The sequence below is a fragment of the Osmerus mordax genome, chromosome 5 (genome assembly GCF_038355195.1).
Source record: "Osmerus mordax isolate fOsmMor3 chromosome 5, fOsmMor3.pri, whole genome shotgun sequence".
Taxonomy (NCBI): Eukaryota; Metazoa; Chordata; class Actinopteri; order Osmeriformes; family Osmeridae; genus Osmerus; species Osmerus mordax.
In genome coordinates this window covers 16,304,795-16,319,898 of record NC_090054.1, presented here as the reverse complement: position 1 = coordinate 16,319,898, position 15,104 = coordinate 16,304,795, and the positions used below count along the sequence as shown (strand labels likewise).

At 44.9% G+C, this 15,104-nt stretch overlaps 1 protein-coding gene and 1 long non-coding RNA gene across 4 annotated transcripts; one reads left to right on the top strand and one right to left on the bottom strand.

Annotated features, from left to right (window-relative positions):
• Positions 1–3,850: 3,850 nt before the first annotated feature.
• Positions 3,851–6,756, bottom strand: LOC136943681 (uncharacterized). The gene is made up of 3 exons (XR_010876707.1): positions 6,676–6,756; positions 4,573–4,648; positions 3,851–4,350 (listed from the first exon to the last, which is right to left on the bottom strand). It is a non-coding gene; the product is annotated as an uncharacterized lncRNA (long non-coding RNA).
• A 49-nt stretch (positions 6,757–6,805) lies between these two features.
• cdc42ep3 (CDC42 effector protein (Rho GTPase binding) 3) lies at positions 6,806–13,889 on the top strand. Of its 3 annotated transcripts, none has more exons than XM_067237101.1 (3): positions 6,806–6,853; positions 7,278–7,347; positions 11,984–13,889. In XM_067237101.1, the coding sequence occupies exon 3, from the start codon at positions 12,178–12,180 to the stop codon at positions 13,360–13,362; it is 1,185 nt and encodes a 394-aa protein (XP_067093202.1). In that variant the 5' UTR covers positions 6,806–6,853; positions 7,278–7,347; positions 11,984–12,177; the 3' UTR covers positions 13,363–13,889. The 3 variants fall into 3 exon arrangements, with proteins under 3 accessions (XP_067093202.1, XP_067093201.1, XP_067093199.1); XM_067237100.1 differs by having other exon boundaries at positions 6,830–6,857; XM_067237098.1 differs by lacking the exon at positions 6,806–6,853 and having other exon boundaries at positions 7,023–7,347.
• Positions 13,890–15,104: the final 1,215 nt, after the last annotated feature.

Genomic DNA, 15,104 nt, shown 5'->3' with positions numbered 1-15,104 from the left:
CTGACTCTCAGGCCAACAGCACATGTTCTATAGCTCTAAGTATGTTCTCAGGTGAGGCCATAAATCTGTGTTCCAAGCTTAGTAGATAGGATATGGTTAACTTTAATTATGGTGATGTGTGAATGGTGTTGAATAATTGATTGCTTGTGTCCATGGAGCAGAGTTCACTTTATGCCAATAACAATTACATCAAAACTGAGGAGTCTTACGCCATCAAGAAATGGTGTAAGTCTAATCATGAGAAGCATGCATGGCTCATTGGATCTTGCGTGGTTATCAAATGATTTCAAAGGCCTATTTGTCTTCCATTTATAAGCCAGACACACAATCAATGAGTTCTTTCTTTGCCTGTGTTGATGACACAAGCTTAATGCCCTGTGCCCATCACAGCCCCTTCCTTTTGCATGGTCAGCTCCTTTGTTTCCTCTCCGAGCTGGGGACCTTTGCACACGCTCAGTTTCACCACACGCGCTCAGTGTCTCTGTACTTCTGCTCGCGCTCAGTGTCTATTCTTCTGCACACGCTCAGTGGCTCTGAATACAATAAAGGCTGAAGTATCTGTGGCATGTGCCTTAGCCCCACAGTCACCTAGAGAACCCCTGACACAGGCTAGAAGTTCTGAGAGACACTGCATTTAAAGACCATTAGTCTGCAAAGTCTACTGAATTATTACAAATCCGTTATCGACTGTCAGCACAGAAGCGTAATGCCGCTGCACCTGTATTTAAAGCACTTCAGTCTGTTGCTTTGAGCAAACCAAAAAGACAACGGGACAAGAAAGCAAGAAAGTGTTTATTTTGTGTTCCTACACTGTCAAAGAGTCAGTGATTGGTCCTCTTGATCTTCTAAATGTTCTGTTGTTCACCAGGCAAGTTTAGACAGGTAGAACCTACATCCTACTTTTCCCATCAGAAATTCCCCTTTCCTACTGGTTCAGGCAGGAAGACTCAGAAGTAAGTTAGTCATGGACATTTTATTGTCAGTGCAAACACTTCGTTCTGGAAGTATGGTTTTGCTCACAAAGGCTCTCTGCAGATAAATCCTATAGAGACTACGTTTCATCATCTGTGGCATAGAGCTATGATATTCATCATTTCCCCAGTAGAGAGAGCAAGACAGAACCAAGGGTGGAGGCTGCGGAGGAGGAAACAACACAATTGAAGCTAAGCACATCCTGTGTCACACATCCTGTGTCACACTTGAAGCAATGAGTATGTGTGACTTTGGTCCTTAAATAGACCGCCTTGTATTGGAGGAGTGGTAATGAATGTGAGTAATATGACAATGATAGGTGACTGACATTGAGAACATCTCGGAGGGCATGAATCAGCTCCACCCGTTACTTCAAAGCAACAGTAAAGTAGATGATCACTTTTTGGACTAGGAAGTGAACGCCCAGTGTCTTAAACCAAACTAGCTGAAGATGGCCGGTAGAGATACAGGAGACAGAAGACAAGCTCTAGATGAGAGCTGTATTCTAAGTCGGGTTTAACATTTAGATGATAGCTTTTACTGTTAAGGACTAATGAGTGACATTATGCCAACACAACAGATGGCCCTTAGTGGTTCTGATATCAGGTTTGAGAAATATTCATAATTTTGAGAGATGTATGTGAAATATTACATACATTCAGCTGCCAGAAACTAGACTGTCCCATATTAGTCTGGTAAACACTTTCTATGTATTCTTATACTCTACATTCCTATGAATTCAGTCAATATGATGGTTTGATTGAAGCAAGAAAACAAGTTAATGACACAATCTTTTAGGTGACAGCTGGGAGCTTCCATGGATGCTAAGAAACTGTTGAGCCTGTGTGAGTCAAAGCTGATGGGGATGTAACACCAGATGTCACATGCATATTGCTTCACTGAGAGTAAAACCATGAGAAACTGGATGTCTACAATATGTAAAGCAGATAAGTATATGAGCACAGTCTGATTGTATGGGAAAATATGATTTTTTGATTTTAGCAATATAGTGACTCTTCAGTACAGCAAAGAACACATTCTGAATGTAACCCTATGTGTGAGTCAGGATTAACAATAATACCCGATGTAGGACAGTATATAAAAGCCATGAGAGAGCCAAGAATGGCACACAGCAGAAATCCAAATGTTCAAACTAAATCTTTCTCCTGCTCATTTTCTCTGACTTCGGAATGTTATTTACTGACCACACAGATAAGACTTTTGGAAATCCCAACTAGAAAGACATGCGGTCCCTATGGACGTTCTATCACGGATGCAGAAAAACAGGAAGCTCTCATATGATCAGATTGCAGGGACAAACTGACACACTAATGCATTTCATGGGAGGGCATTCTTACTGGCAGGGTCAAGAAACATTAATCTTTTAGATGTGGCGTGTTTTTGGAGCAAAACAGTCATTTGTATAACATCTCACATGTCAACACATGAAATGCTGTAGATTAATTTTTTCACTTTCCCCTGTGTCCAATTGCTTCCCCACCATCTACCTTATTGCAATCAACACTCCTGACTGTCGGTGAGACTGACATCTGAATCTCACAGTTTCTTTTCTTTTCCCTTCAGATGATCCGATGAGGGAAATAAATTATATAAGCTTTTAGTGTGTACATTCTTAGAATTCCTAGGCTGTAGAACATGTTCCCGGAGACTTTAGCACGAGTCTAATGAGAAACAGGCTCTGACAGGGGCCATGTCTTTCGCAGGATAAATCAAGACCTACCAGGGGCACCGAAACTCCACTATGTTCTTCCAGCTCCATCAACCCCACAGGCCACATACAGCATAACAATAACCATCTGTAACTGGTGTCAGGAAAACTGATTTTATCTCACGGTTGGCCGCTCAAATACTTTGTTATTAAGAATTGGAAGCTATTGGTACTGTATGAGGTCACATGATGGCCTCCTTTTCAAACTCCAGTACTGGGGATGAGTTATGTAATGGCATCAAAACAGGAATTTCATTCCATGTGCTTTATCTCCTGAAAATAAGAATGTGTCTTTCTCTTTCCTTCTTAACTCTAGCCTGTGTAGTATTGGAGTGGCATCAATCCTTGGTCTTGGTTTGGCCTCCATTTGACTCCAGTCTATGACCTACCACTGCCTGTTGTCACCACCAGTTATCAATATAGACAAGAATAAGCCACCAGTTCATGTTCCCATGGCAGAGATAGTGCTGTGGTTGAGATTGGAGCAAATTAAGGGCTGGTACTACCGGACAACCACAAACTGATTGCAGGACAGCCTGAGGCAAGCCTACTGGACTTCCTTCCAAACATCTCTGGTTCTCTGATCTCTTCTTAGCAGTAGTAGGATTTTGATACAGCTGTCTAGGCAATTCATTTTTTGGTGAAGTTCACAGTTCAATCTTTCGTACTGTGTACAAGAAAATACCGGAAGTCTTCTGCCCCTACAGTGTGTGGTCTACTGCATTCGCCTGTGATCTGAAAGACAGCTCCTGACCGTTATCTGCACATGAGAATCATTTAGGGAAAATGGCCACAGAGCAAGATGGTGTTTAAGCAACCCACAATGCCCTCATCTTTCCACACAAGTCTTTGAGCTGCTTTCTAGTTCTCTCTCAGAGAGTTGGCCAGTACCCACAGAATGGGTTCCTCCCAGTGAAGATAAAAACATGAAATGAAATGTTTACCATCAATCTGGAAATGAATGTTCACATGACAAACATTAGTAGACAAGAGCCTTAGAGCAGGTCCGATGGTACAAAAAATTACTCATTTTTGAGTGGCCTTTCATCAGCCCTCAGGACTTTACAGTTCAGCATAGGCAACTATTATGTACAATGAAGACAGAGATGGCAAAGAAAACAAGAAAACAGAGAGAACATTTTGTCCTCGTTAAATTAATCTTGATTTTATTCAAGAATGTCACCAGTTTATGGGTGAGAACATTTTTCTCTGAGCCCCAGGAGAGAAGGGAATGTGGGGGGGATTTTCATTGTAATCTCTTGACATATCTGCATTATTTCAGTGCTGTTCTCTTAAAAGGCCATTCATCCCATAATAACAGCCTCTTCTGTTATTGTTCCAAATACCTCAGTTTTCTCAATTTTACTCCCTCAGTTAGCATGTGATAATAGTGAATCTAACACTCTGGCTGGTGTGAGTGCTACTATCTCTGCAGCCGGCTTGGGAAGGTGGAAGACAGAAAGGAGGGGGAATGTGTTGATTGTCTGAGAGTAGATAAGCTGTCAAGACAGAATAAGAATCCAATACTGAGATTGTACAAGAAAGGTTGGGGCAGCGTCATTGTAACACTAGAAACAGGTTACTCCCCTGATGCAGTCATTTTTCATTCAGCAAAATCCAGGTTTCATTAGAGTGCATCACAAGTATTTCTGTAAAGAGGATGAGCAAGACTTGATTACTAGGAATAGAGAGAACCGGACATAAAAAACATGACAGTATGAGGTATTTAAAATGAAGGAATTTGACTAGGAAAGTATAAGGATTGTAGAATTAAGTAAACATAAGAGGTTTGACAGCTGAATAAGATATTTTGTCGGCAAAAAGTATAATTTCAGAAATTTCAGTTTGATGGGCCTGTGAGGCTTGTTTACCTCCTGAGAGCCCAGTGTTTGGTGTGTTTGTCTTTGGGAAGTGACTTCAGTAGTGGTTCAGTCAGAACATACAGGGCTGGAGAGACAAACCACACACACATAGAGCCCTCTTATTCAAAGGACAAACATACTAGCCAAGGCAAATGCAATCTGATGGATGAAATTGAGTAATTTCTCCCAAAACACAGCCTAAACGAACGTTAAACATAACATTGATGGAAAAAAACGAACGACACTTGACAACTTTATTCCTGGCATTATATGCAGTACAGCATGTCTTCAAAGGAGTTGGTGTTTGGCATATTTATATTTAAGGCTGTTGCCAAATGGGAAGACTAGCACCGAAGGGCAGTGGAAAAGCCCATTCCTCCATTCAAACGGTTGCCTGTGAGAGTATGCTTAGAAAACGCTACAGTGTCAACAACATTAAAACACTGCAAATCTGAAGCCCCATTAAAAACGTTGAGTGTGAGTATAATTTCAAGTCTGCGCTGACAGATTACTCCCTCTCTTACAGTTTATCGTTTGGGAGGAGTTATTTTTAGTTGGTGCAGTAGCAAGCCCTCCAGCCCTGGAGTTTCCGCTGCTTCACGGTGTCTTGAAAGAAGAAGACAGTGTGGCGTTCTCATCTGGGATCATGTGCTGGCCATGTGTCCCGCTCAGTGACATCACCCTGGAGCGGCATTGCACCACCATTCTAAAAGGCTTGCTGTTTAAACAGTGCCAAATGATGCAGTTTAACTCAAATAGAGGGTGACTGCAACTGTAAGCTGTCTACACATAGACATGCAACACCCACAACATAGACACACACTCAAACAGAGACACACACCCACACATAGACACACACACACAAACACACAAGCATTTATATATAATTTCAGTAAATACTCTTATGCAATACACATTATTCACAAGAAGTCAGTATATTGGCAGATCTATCTCATAAAACATCATTAGATTTTTGAAAAAAAGTGTTTGGAGAATAATTTATGTATGTTACATTTAGAGAAGAGGAATGGGAATTTGTGGTTAGTGTTTAAGAGTGTTCTCAGACACAGCTTACATCCAACATGACAGGAGCATCAGTATAATGTGTTTAGACTCGCAAAAACACTCACAACTATCCACAATCACAAACTAAACACACAAACATTCTCTGTGACCCCGCTTCACCCGCCTTCTCTCTCTCCTTCCCTCGCACTCTGTCTCCAATGACGTCACAGCGGAACAGAGCTGGTTTCCTAGGTGACAGGCTTTTTTTTGGGGGGGGAGAATGGAGCAGGGTGTGAAGAGCTGCATGATAATCTACTAATGTTGTTCAACACGTTCCTTATGTCCTTGACTGGAGGGTGTCAGATTTGAGGCTTTACACAGTAACAGTGAAACTCTGTAAACATGGTCACCCCTGCCTCTTGACCACAGAGAAGACAATTAAACACATGCACACACACCAAGTGGGTCTCCTTAAACCCATCAGCCAATTAATGAATGTCCTCTTGTGCTGCAGTGCTGCAGTGTTCTGCAGTAATTAACTAATTCAGCCATAAAGCCCATGTTAACCACAAAACACATGTGGAAGGAATATACACTATTTTCAGGAGCAGTGGGTGAAGAGCGTTCAGATAATAGTAAGGGAAACAGCGTGAGAATGTTCGACATTTTACAGGGGAGGTACGAGGGGGTGGAGAAGTGTGAACGTGTGAACGAGAAAGGTAAGGAGAGAAGGAGAGAGAGAGACAGCGTGAGCAGGAGAATGAGCTAGAGAGCATGAGAAAGAGACAGCCCCCTGACTAAAGCCAGTAAAGTATCTGCTGTCTAACTTTCAGATTTACATGACAGCTTTTGATGTCATGTTTTATGAAGGTGAGTGTGTGAGGGAGCGAGAGAGATAGAGAGAGAGAGAGAGAGAGAGAAAGAGAGAGAGAGAGAGAGAGAGAGAGAGAGAGAGAGAGAGAGAGAGAGAGAGAGAGAGAGAGAGAGAGAGAGAGAGAAAAAAAGAAAGAGAGAGAGCACGAGAAAGTGGGAAGGGGAGTCAGAGCACAGACAGCCCTGTTTTGGAGAGGCGGGATTTCTTACAGAGCGGCAGCATACCGTCTTTACCTCAACACAACACAGGACTGTTGAATAGCTGTTGAGACAAGCACCAGAACCAGACAGCGTCTCCTGACCGGCCTCCATCCCAGCCGACAGCTGCCCACCCAGGGGAAAGAGAAGTGGCCCACCAGGGAGAGGACCTGGGACCAGGAAGGATCCCCACCAGGATTCAACCAACAGATCTGTGGGTAGGGAGGAGACAGACAGGCACAGGTGCTGCAGAATAAGAGAGAGAGCGAGAAAAGAGGAAGAGAGAGGAAGAGACAGACTGTAAAGAGAGAGCAGAGTGAGAGAGAGAGAGAGAGAGAGAGAGAGAGAGAGAGAGAGAGAGAGAGAGAGAGAGAGAGAGAGAGAGAGAGAGAGAGAGAGAGAAAAAGAGAGAGAGTTTAAGGGTAGGAGGAGACTGCTCTGGAGAGGACTAGAGCTCGTCTGAGTGGAATTCCTAAACAGCTGTCCGGTATAAGTCCCCAGAACAGAGCTACCAGACAGACACGCACACACGCGCACACACACTTACACACAGAAACGTGTACAGAAGGCAAATCAGTGTCAGACAGGCAAAAAAGGAAAACACTACATCTCACAGTCACCATCTCCACATACTCTAGGACTGCCAAGCTCACAGTTCTACAACTTCTACTGCCTGGAGCCTGGAGATCAGCTCTGCTGCACTACAAGGTAAGAGAGAATAGGAATGGGATTGCAGAACTGTTATGTTACCTGTTGTGATAACCAGCATTACCTCAGTATTTGCTGCTCTTATGTAAGTAGATGGTCTGGTTTAACTTCATTGATGAGCTGCTTGTCTTTGTATGAGTTAGTTGGCTAGATGCAATGCTTGCTGTGTTAGCTGCACTGTTAGATGGATAAATAGTGACAATATGTGCGCGTTAACAACTCAGGTGAGAAATACGTGCTAAACAAGATATACCGTTTGCAAAATGTACTCAACATGTTGGCTCAGCAAAATTGTTTTCACATAACATGACAAGCGACGGCGTCTCGGGGCAACCTGACACCTCCGCCACTTTCGTGGAGGGGCATTTTTAGTCAGGCTTCCCGCTGGCTGCGCGGTCTCCCGAGCCTGCTCTCTTAACCTCACCATCGAGCAGCGTCGGTGCTCTTCCCATCACCCATGTGCGGTGGTGTTGACGTTTCCTTCATGTCTCATATGCTTTTATATGGTTTCCTTCCCTCCTGTCGTCCCCCCCCCCCCCCCCCCTGCCAAGGACAACTGAGAGACAGTTGGAGAGCATTGCTCAGGCTAGTGGGTGGCGTTTGGTGACTGGGTGCGAGGGGTGGGGTGGCACAGCGGAGGGAAAGTCAAGGAGAACACACACTCCGCCCTGCCATTCCCTACGGTTCCAGCCCACCACTAGGCCCCAGGAGGAAGAACTTTGCCTATAATTGAGGTTTCTTTATGTAACAAAACAGCTTGGACCATTCTGTAAGGCTACCATTACTCTCTGTGGTATGTGCTCCATCTTTTTATAACAATCCCAAAAGAGAGGGTCGTTGGTCTATTCATGGACATGCCAGAGGGGGGTTATGGGTTACAGGTTGAAAATGCATTATGTATGAAATGCTTCAGTTATATTGTCATGCCTTCCTGTATTAATGATTTATGATCCATCATGATATTGTATGGATGGAACTGTCAATCAGTTTAGGTAGAGTCAATACTATGGAATGCTGTGAGGCCAAAATTACTTTAAAGGCTGGATAGTTAGGTGGATAGTAACAGTTTATTTCGGTCCAAATTGTAGCAGTTGCTTTGCTCGAACCAACGTCTTCGTCCTTTAGCCATCCCTGCCCATTGTGTCTTTCTGTGTATTGTGAGACCTAACTGCACGGTGTCATCATCGCACTTATTTAGACTATGACACTGTTTCACTTGTTCTAAGAATAAGCTGACCTAGATAGGCCGCACGTGACTGTTGATTAGGGGAGGTCTCTCCAAAACAGACGATTAAGATGAGATGAGCAATGAGTCTTTAATCACCAGACTCCCACTCCCCCTCATAACCTCCTTGATCACGACACACAAGTCTCAGCACCATCCTTGCTCTAAGAGTCTGATGTAACTCCGGATCTCATCTCACAACACACACACACGCACACGCACATACACAGCTGACCCAGTGACTTTATCCAGCACTCTGACTGATTGGATCGTCGCTCAGCAAGCACTTGTGAGGTCGGCGCCACTGCATCCCTCCTTCCCTGGAGGTGTAAATGAAATCCACGTCCGCATTCTGCAGAGGCGTCATGGGCTGGGCCTGGCCGGGGCACTGAGCACGTGCCAATTCCATGCTCCCCCTGCTCTTTTTGGGCCGCATTCCAAATCACAAGTGTAAATCTGGCCTTTGGTGTCCGAGACAGACCAGCAAACACCTGCTCAACTTCTAACACCTTCACCAAGATGAAGTAGGAGTCACAGTATCAGCCAGCCTCAGGCATTCCCCCCAGCTTCTGTAATTTCATTTCCTTTTATGTTGTACTGCTGGAAATCAGCAAAGCCTAGATCAGATGAGTTCATTCAGTAGCTAGTTTGACTGGTATGACTGGCCAATGAACTGACAGAACCATGGTGTCATCATCAGTTGCCTCACAAAGAGGATTGCAGGGTAGGGAACGGTCAGATGAGTAGCATTCAGCTTCCTGTTTTTTTACTGGTGGCCTCTGACATTCCTATCATGTTTGCCACATGAAGCCAAACGAGAACACAAGGATAGTTGAGACAAAGGTCAGCCTTTCCCTTCACCAGCTGACATCTCATGAGTCCCAACTGTTGACCTTGGGTGGGATGCCCCGCAGATGTCGCTGTGGGAGGTGTTTGAGGAAGTGGGGGAGCTGAGCTTGGATGAAGAATTCCAAAAGGTTTCATCTATAGTATCGATTTCAAAACATTGTTATCCTCTATAGTAACACATGAGCTGTGCATTTTGGAAGGCCCCATGAGGATAGCAGATCGTGATTGGTTTCTCCTGGACACCGTAGGTTGTCTTTTTCATGTTAGAGATGGCGGAAAATCAATAGATATGTCTGACTGTTGCTGTCTGTTCCAGTGACCTTGTGTAGTTTGGGTTTAAGGAGGATTGAATGACATGACCGGAATCTGCGCATCAAAGGCACGTGGAGACTCATGGGAGATTGGCTCGGGAGGTTTGGCTGTTGTCTGGCTCTCTTACTTGCTCTTGGGGCCCAATTCACAGCTGCAGTGTGCTTCAACTGCCAAGGTCAAATGGAAGCAAGGAAAGAGGAAGGAACAGTGAGACAAAAAGTGAAAGTGGTCCAATCCTGTAAGCCAGTGGATCCCTTCTCTTTTGTTACCTTGGCCAGCACTGCAGTAGCCTCCCTCGTCTCTCTCTCTCTCTCTCTCTCTCTCTCTCTCTCTCTCTCTCTCTCTCTCTCTCTCTCTCTCTCTCTCTCTCTCTCTCTCTGTCTTCTGCATACGCTTAGAAACAGCAGTAACAAAACAAACACATTCCCTCTCTCGCACGCATGGCACACGCTCAAACTGCTATCTCTCACGAGCCTAGTAAAGCACCTCATCCAAACACTAACACTCACTCCGACACTCAAACACACACAGCCCCTTGGAGAGCCATTCTGCTGTTCAACACAATCACACATTCTCCATCCTTCCATCATGCGGGTCATGGGTATATTTAGCAGCAAAGGACTTAGTATTGACAAGTTTATTAGTATTAGAGTATACTGCCAACCTTTTCTCAACTTCTCGATAACGGTCAGGATAATTTGAGTTTAAAAACCTATTCTCAACGATTTATATATCCATCCCTTAATAAGGAAATGTACCATAGGCAGGTCCTGAACATGCCTGTGGTACAGTACACGCAGCACATGCTGTGTAAAATCTCTTGAACCATTCAAAAACCCAAACAACAAAACTCGGACTTTATGACTTGTGGAGAAGATTATGCTCTCTTTGTTTTCAGAGTCACCATGACATCCGGTCTGTAATCCAGACCCATATGCACTCAAGTGTCTATGGCATGCCCTGATAAAAGTTTCCGGCGGAGAAATGTGCCACATTTCGTAGGGCTCTGATAAGGAGTGTGTCGGCTGTGGATGGGCTCTGCTGCAGCTGGAATGTGGTTGTTTCCTTAGTCCGAGTTCTTTTGGGTGGACTTGGCCGCCCAGGCACTTTTGTGCAGCGGTGCACTCTGTGAGAGGGGGTCACTACTGACAGACCTCCTACACGTAAATAAGTCTATAAATGGGCAAGCACTCTCCCTTCTCTCCATTGCTTCATCTTCTCCCTGCCCCCAACACTCATCCTCGACTCCCCTCCTTCGTTGAGCCTTTCTCCCTTTCTCCAAGGCTGATACATTCTGTCAAGCACCCTTTCTATCTTGTTTCCCTCTCCAAATTCATCCTAATTGATCTTTCTACAAAAAAAAACTAACACACACACACAAAAGAACATTGGTCACAAAATATTTTGGAAATACATCGTTGGAACGCAAGCATTTCTGGTGGGCACTGTATACAATTCCATATCCAAGCAGCCTCTTTATCCTTGTATTTTCAAAATCCACCCCAGTAATCTGTGTGTCAGTCCTCCATGAAGCACCCCAACCCCTACTCTGTAATGTTCCCCCACTCTCCTTCTCCCTCTCTGTTTGTGCGTGTCTGTGCAGTAGCCCTCTCCTCTATCGCTTGCCTCGCTCTGATCCCACTAAAGCTCTCTTGCCTCTCTTCACCCAATCTGCCGTCCAGCTGTTCTACATTAGCACGTGTGGAGTGGAGGGGAGCCTGGGGGTGGAGGGAGAGAGAGTCTCATCAGTGGAGCTGAAGCCAGTGCAGGAGCTGGCCCTTCAAGCCAAGCTCCAGCAGCAAGACCTGCCTGTCCCCTCAGCTGGCTCTCTCTTTACTCTCTCCAGATGCAGGGAAATGATTACGATGAGGGGGATGATGAAGATGAAGGGGGATGAGGACACTCCAAGGGGTTGGAAGGTTTATTTTTGCAGCATTGTGTCAGTAACTTAATATCTTTATCTGGCAGAACAGGGAATGAGAGTATAGATCTCTAGAGGCAGATCAGTGTGAAAGAAAGAGAGGGAGATGTCGGAAAATCTGTTGATGCTGACTTCTAGTTTGTCACATAAATATTGGGTGGAATGTAAACTGCTACATTTGCGTGAGCATCTTTGCATGCAACATGCCACAGAAGCACAGTGCGCTCTAGATACTAGACGTGTATGTGGCAAACAGTGTACCTTATTTGCAGTGTTTTTGAATGGAAAAAATAATCTAACCTCTGGCTTTCTCTACTTTCTTTCCTCAGAAAAGGAACCCCCTGTTGAGCCCCTACAATCACACTGAGGCAATCATTGGAAAACACAAAGCTTTCCTATCATTGAGAATGTGACTCTAGCATCTTTGACGATCTTCCGAGTGGCAAAACCTTCCAACTCTTTGTTTTGGAATACCCTCTGCTATTTCTCAAGCGTCACTGAGTTTAGTTCAATAGCAAGAACAATGCCAGCCAAAGCACCCATCTACCTGAAACCCATCAACAGCAAGAAGGGCAGGAAATGTCGCCTGAGGGACATCCTCTCCCCAGACATGATTAGTCCTCCACTGGGGGACTTCCGCCACACCATCCACATCGGCCGGGGCGGGGAGAGGGATGCCTTTGGGGACATGTCCTTCCTTCAGGGGAAGTTTGAGCTTCTCCGTGGCAAAGGCGAGATAGCCCGTCCTCAGTACAGCCCCCATTGTGAATTCCTGCGAGCCAACAGTGCGTCCGACGCCTCGTTCGCAGAGACGCCCTCGCCTGTTCTGAAGAACGCCATCTCCCTCCCGTCCATCGGGGGCTGCCAGGCTCTCACCCTGCCCCTCCTATCCACCACCATGTTCTCCCTTCCTGCTGAGCCCCTGGAGGGCATGATAGGGCCTACATCTCCCATGAGGGCCACTGACAGCCCTGGGGAACTGGAGATCCTGCAGATGGACGCCCTGCTGCGCTCAATGGAGGTCTTCAGCAGTGACCACGCCCCCAAAACAACCGGCAACCAATTGAGACCTGATGTCCTGCTTGATCTACTGGAGAAACCCGAGAAGCCATCAATGAAAAAAACTCAAAAAAGCAATACAATTTACAATGTGGAAAACGAGATAAACAAGCCACCCTCCCGTTACATACACGACAAAAGCAGTGGAATGTGCAAAGACAACAACAGCTTCAATGATTACAGCAGAGGCAATGGTGTCTACAATGGGAATGGGAACTTTAGTGAAAACACCAACATCCAAAACATCCGCAATGGAAACGTTATTGGTAAAGATAGCCTCAAAATGACCTATAATGGCAATGGAGACTTCAATGGTACAGGGCAAAACAATGACATTTCAAATGGCAATGTCGGGTTCAACGGGAATGGCAACTGCAATGGCTATGGGAGCTTCAACAGTGACATTACTCTGTGCTGTGAGAAGGATGTGCCTGACTGCAACGGAGACTGGGTGGACAGGGACAGTGGGGTGGAAGAGGGCCGCATCTGCGACTTGGATTTTGAGTTCCTCAAGGAGAAGAGTGCGTCACAGGAGTCCCTCTCCCAGATCACAGGGTCAATGCTGTCTCTCGAACTGGATCTGGGGCCGTCCATCCTGGACGATGTGCTCAACATCATGGACAATCCCAAGGCCAAGAGCAGGCCATGATCAGTGTTGTGTACAGACGCGAAGGGGAAAGGGATATATATGAACTTACTGAAAGAATGGACATGTTGCCTGCATATCTTTGGGATGAAAATGAGCTAAATAGGCAGAGTTCCTTATGTTGATACTTTGAACGCAAGAAACAATTCTTGCTTATATGGAGTGTTGATGCTTTACCTTGTTTTTCCTTTGTGTTGGCAGGCATGAGCGATGCATGTGCTATTGAGTCAGTGCTAAAACACACCCATTGTGCCTTTGATTTTGCAATTAAATTAAGATTAAAGGCTAGTATTATGTTCTTAACTTGACCTGAAAAGGGTACTTTTAGAGTGTGTTCTGTGGTTGCTCTTGTTTTGATACACAACCAGTTTTCCCTGTAATGTTAATACATTTTGTGTGACTTGTAATGTGTTTAGCAAAAGCACGGTTTTGTTCCTCACATTATTATATTGTCACATACTATTTTAAACCGATAAAAAATCCTATGCATATATTTGTGTTTTGTGGCACGAATAAATACATTTGTCTTATTTTGTCCCATTATTCATTTTAAAAGGGAGGGAAAGCAGAACACTTTGACTCCAGAAAACGTAATGAAAAGTACTTTTAAGCGAGAGAGGACGTATAGGGATGTGTCTGCATATAGGTGAAGCAGAAAGACCAGGAGGTACACAAGCACAGAGAAGAGAAGGGGTCAGGATAGGTTGAAAGATAGAGCGATGGACAGAATGGCTTTCTTTCTTGCCTCAGGCATTCTTTACATTCTCCCACTCTGCCCTATAGTGGAAGAGCTGGTGGGATAACAGTCCTTATTTCGCCCATGCAGGCGCCTGGCCCGTTGGTTTGCGTGTGGACAAGACAAGCAGAGGAGGGGGTCTTTAAAATTCCCAGCATTCCAGTAACAGAGAACAAGCGTCCAATACCGGACATAAATCAGCTGTTTCGAGTGGAGGGGGACGGGCTTGTTCTCAGAGTCACTCATCTATCAACCCTGGATGTATGTGGAGGGGGCTGTAAAAGACAAACTAAAAACTTACAAGGAGATGGATGGGCCCTCTCTTCTGTCTTGCCACGATAAAAAGGTGTTGACCCAGCAGTGTTGATGCAACAGGCTGAAAGGGCAAAACAGCTGTGATTGCCCGTGCCTACATAGAGGGCTCTTTACCCCCTGAAGGACTGACCTTCCTGTGCTCTCCACATGCCGCACTAACATTTGTGCTTGTGTCTGCAGACTGATTTCACATGCAAAGGCTTAAGTGTGTTTGACTTCATTTCTGTCGAGGCATTTTATCAATATGGTAAAAGTCTCCTCTTCACATCAAAACCTCACCACGTCCATAAACAAGCCGGAAGCAGATGTGAGCAGAGACATGAACCAACATGCACTAGCAGAGGCTTCCGTCTCTGGAAAATCCCTGGTTTAGGATTCACACACTGTATAGCTGGAACTTCTAAAAACGAGTAATAGAAACCTTGGCTTGGAGATAATGACTGTGTTTATACCTGGGATGGTACGTCATTGAGTTGAAGACTGTCTTCAGACAACAAGCGTGGGCCTACGTATGTGAAGTTGGCAAGCGTTGGTTACAGACAATAATGTACCCAAAGTTTAGTATGTTATGTAACACGTTCGTGTTCTACATGCTTATATGAACAAAACTCTTCAAGGAAATACCAGAAATGGTTTAATCCAATTCACGCACACTACAGCTGAAAGCTAAAAGCACACCATATGTCATGTATTA

What these genes read in the sequence shown, in the direction of transcription:
- cdc42ep3 (XM_067237101.1), top strand. Translation starts at nt 12,178, where the DNA reads ATGCCAGCCAAAGCACCCATCTACCTGAAACCCATCAACAGCAAGAAG.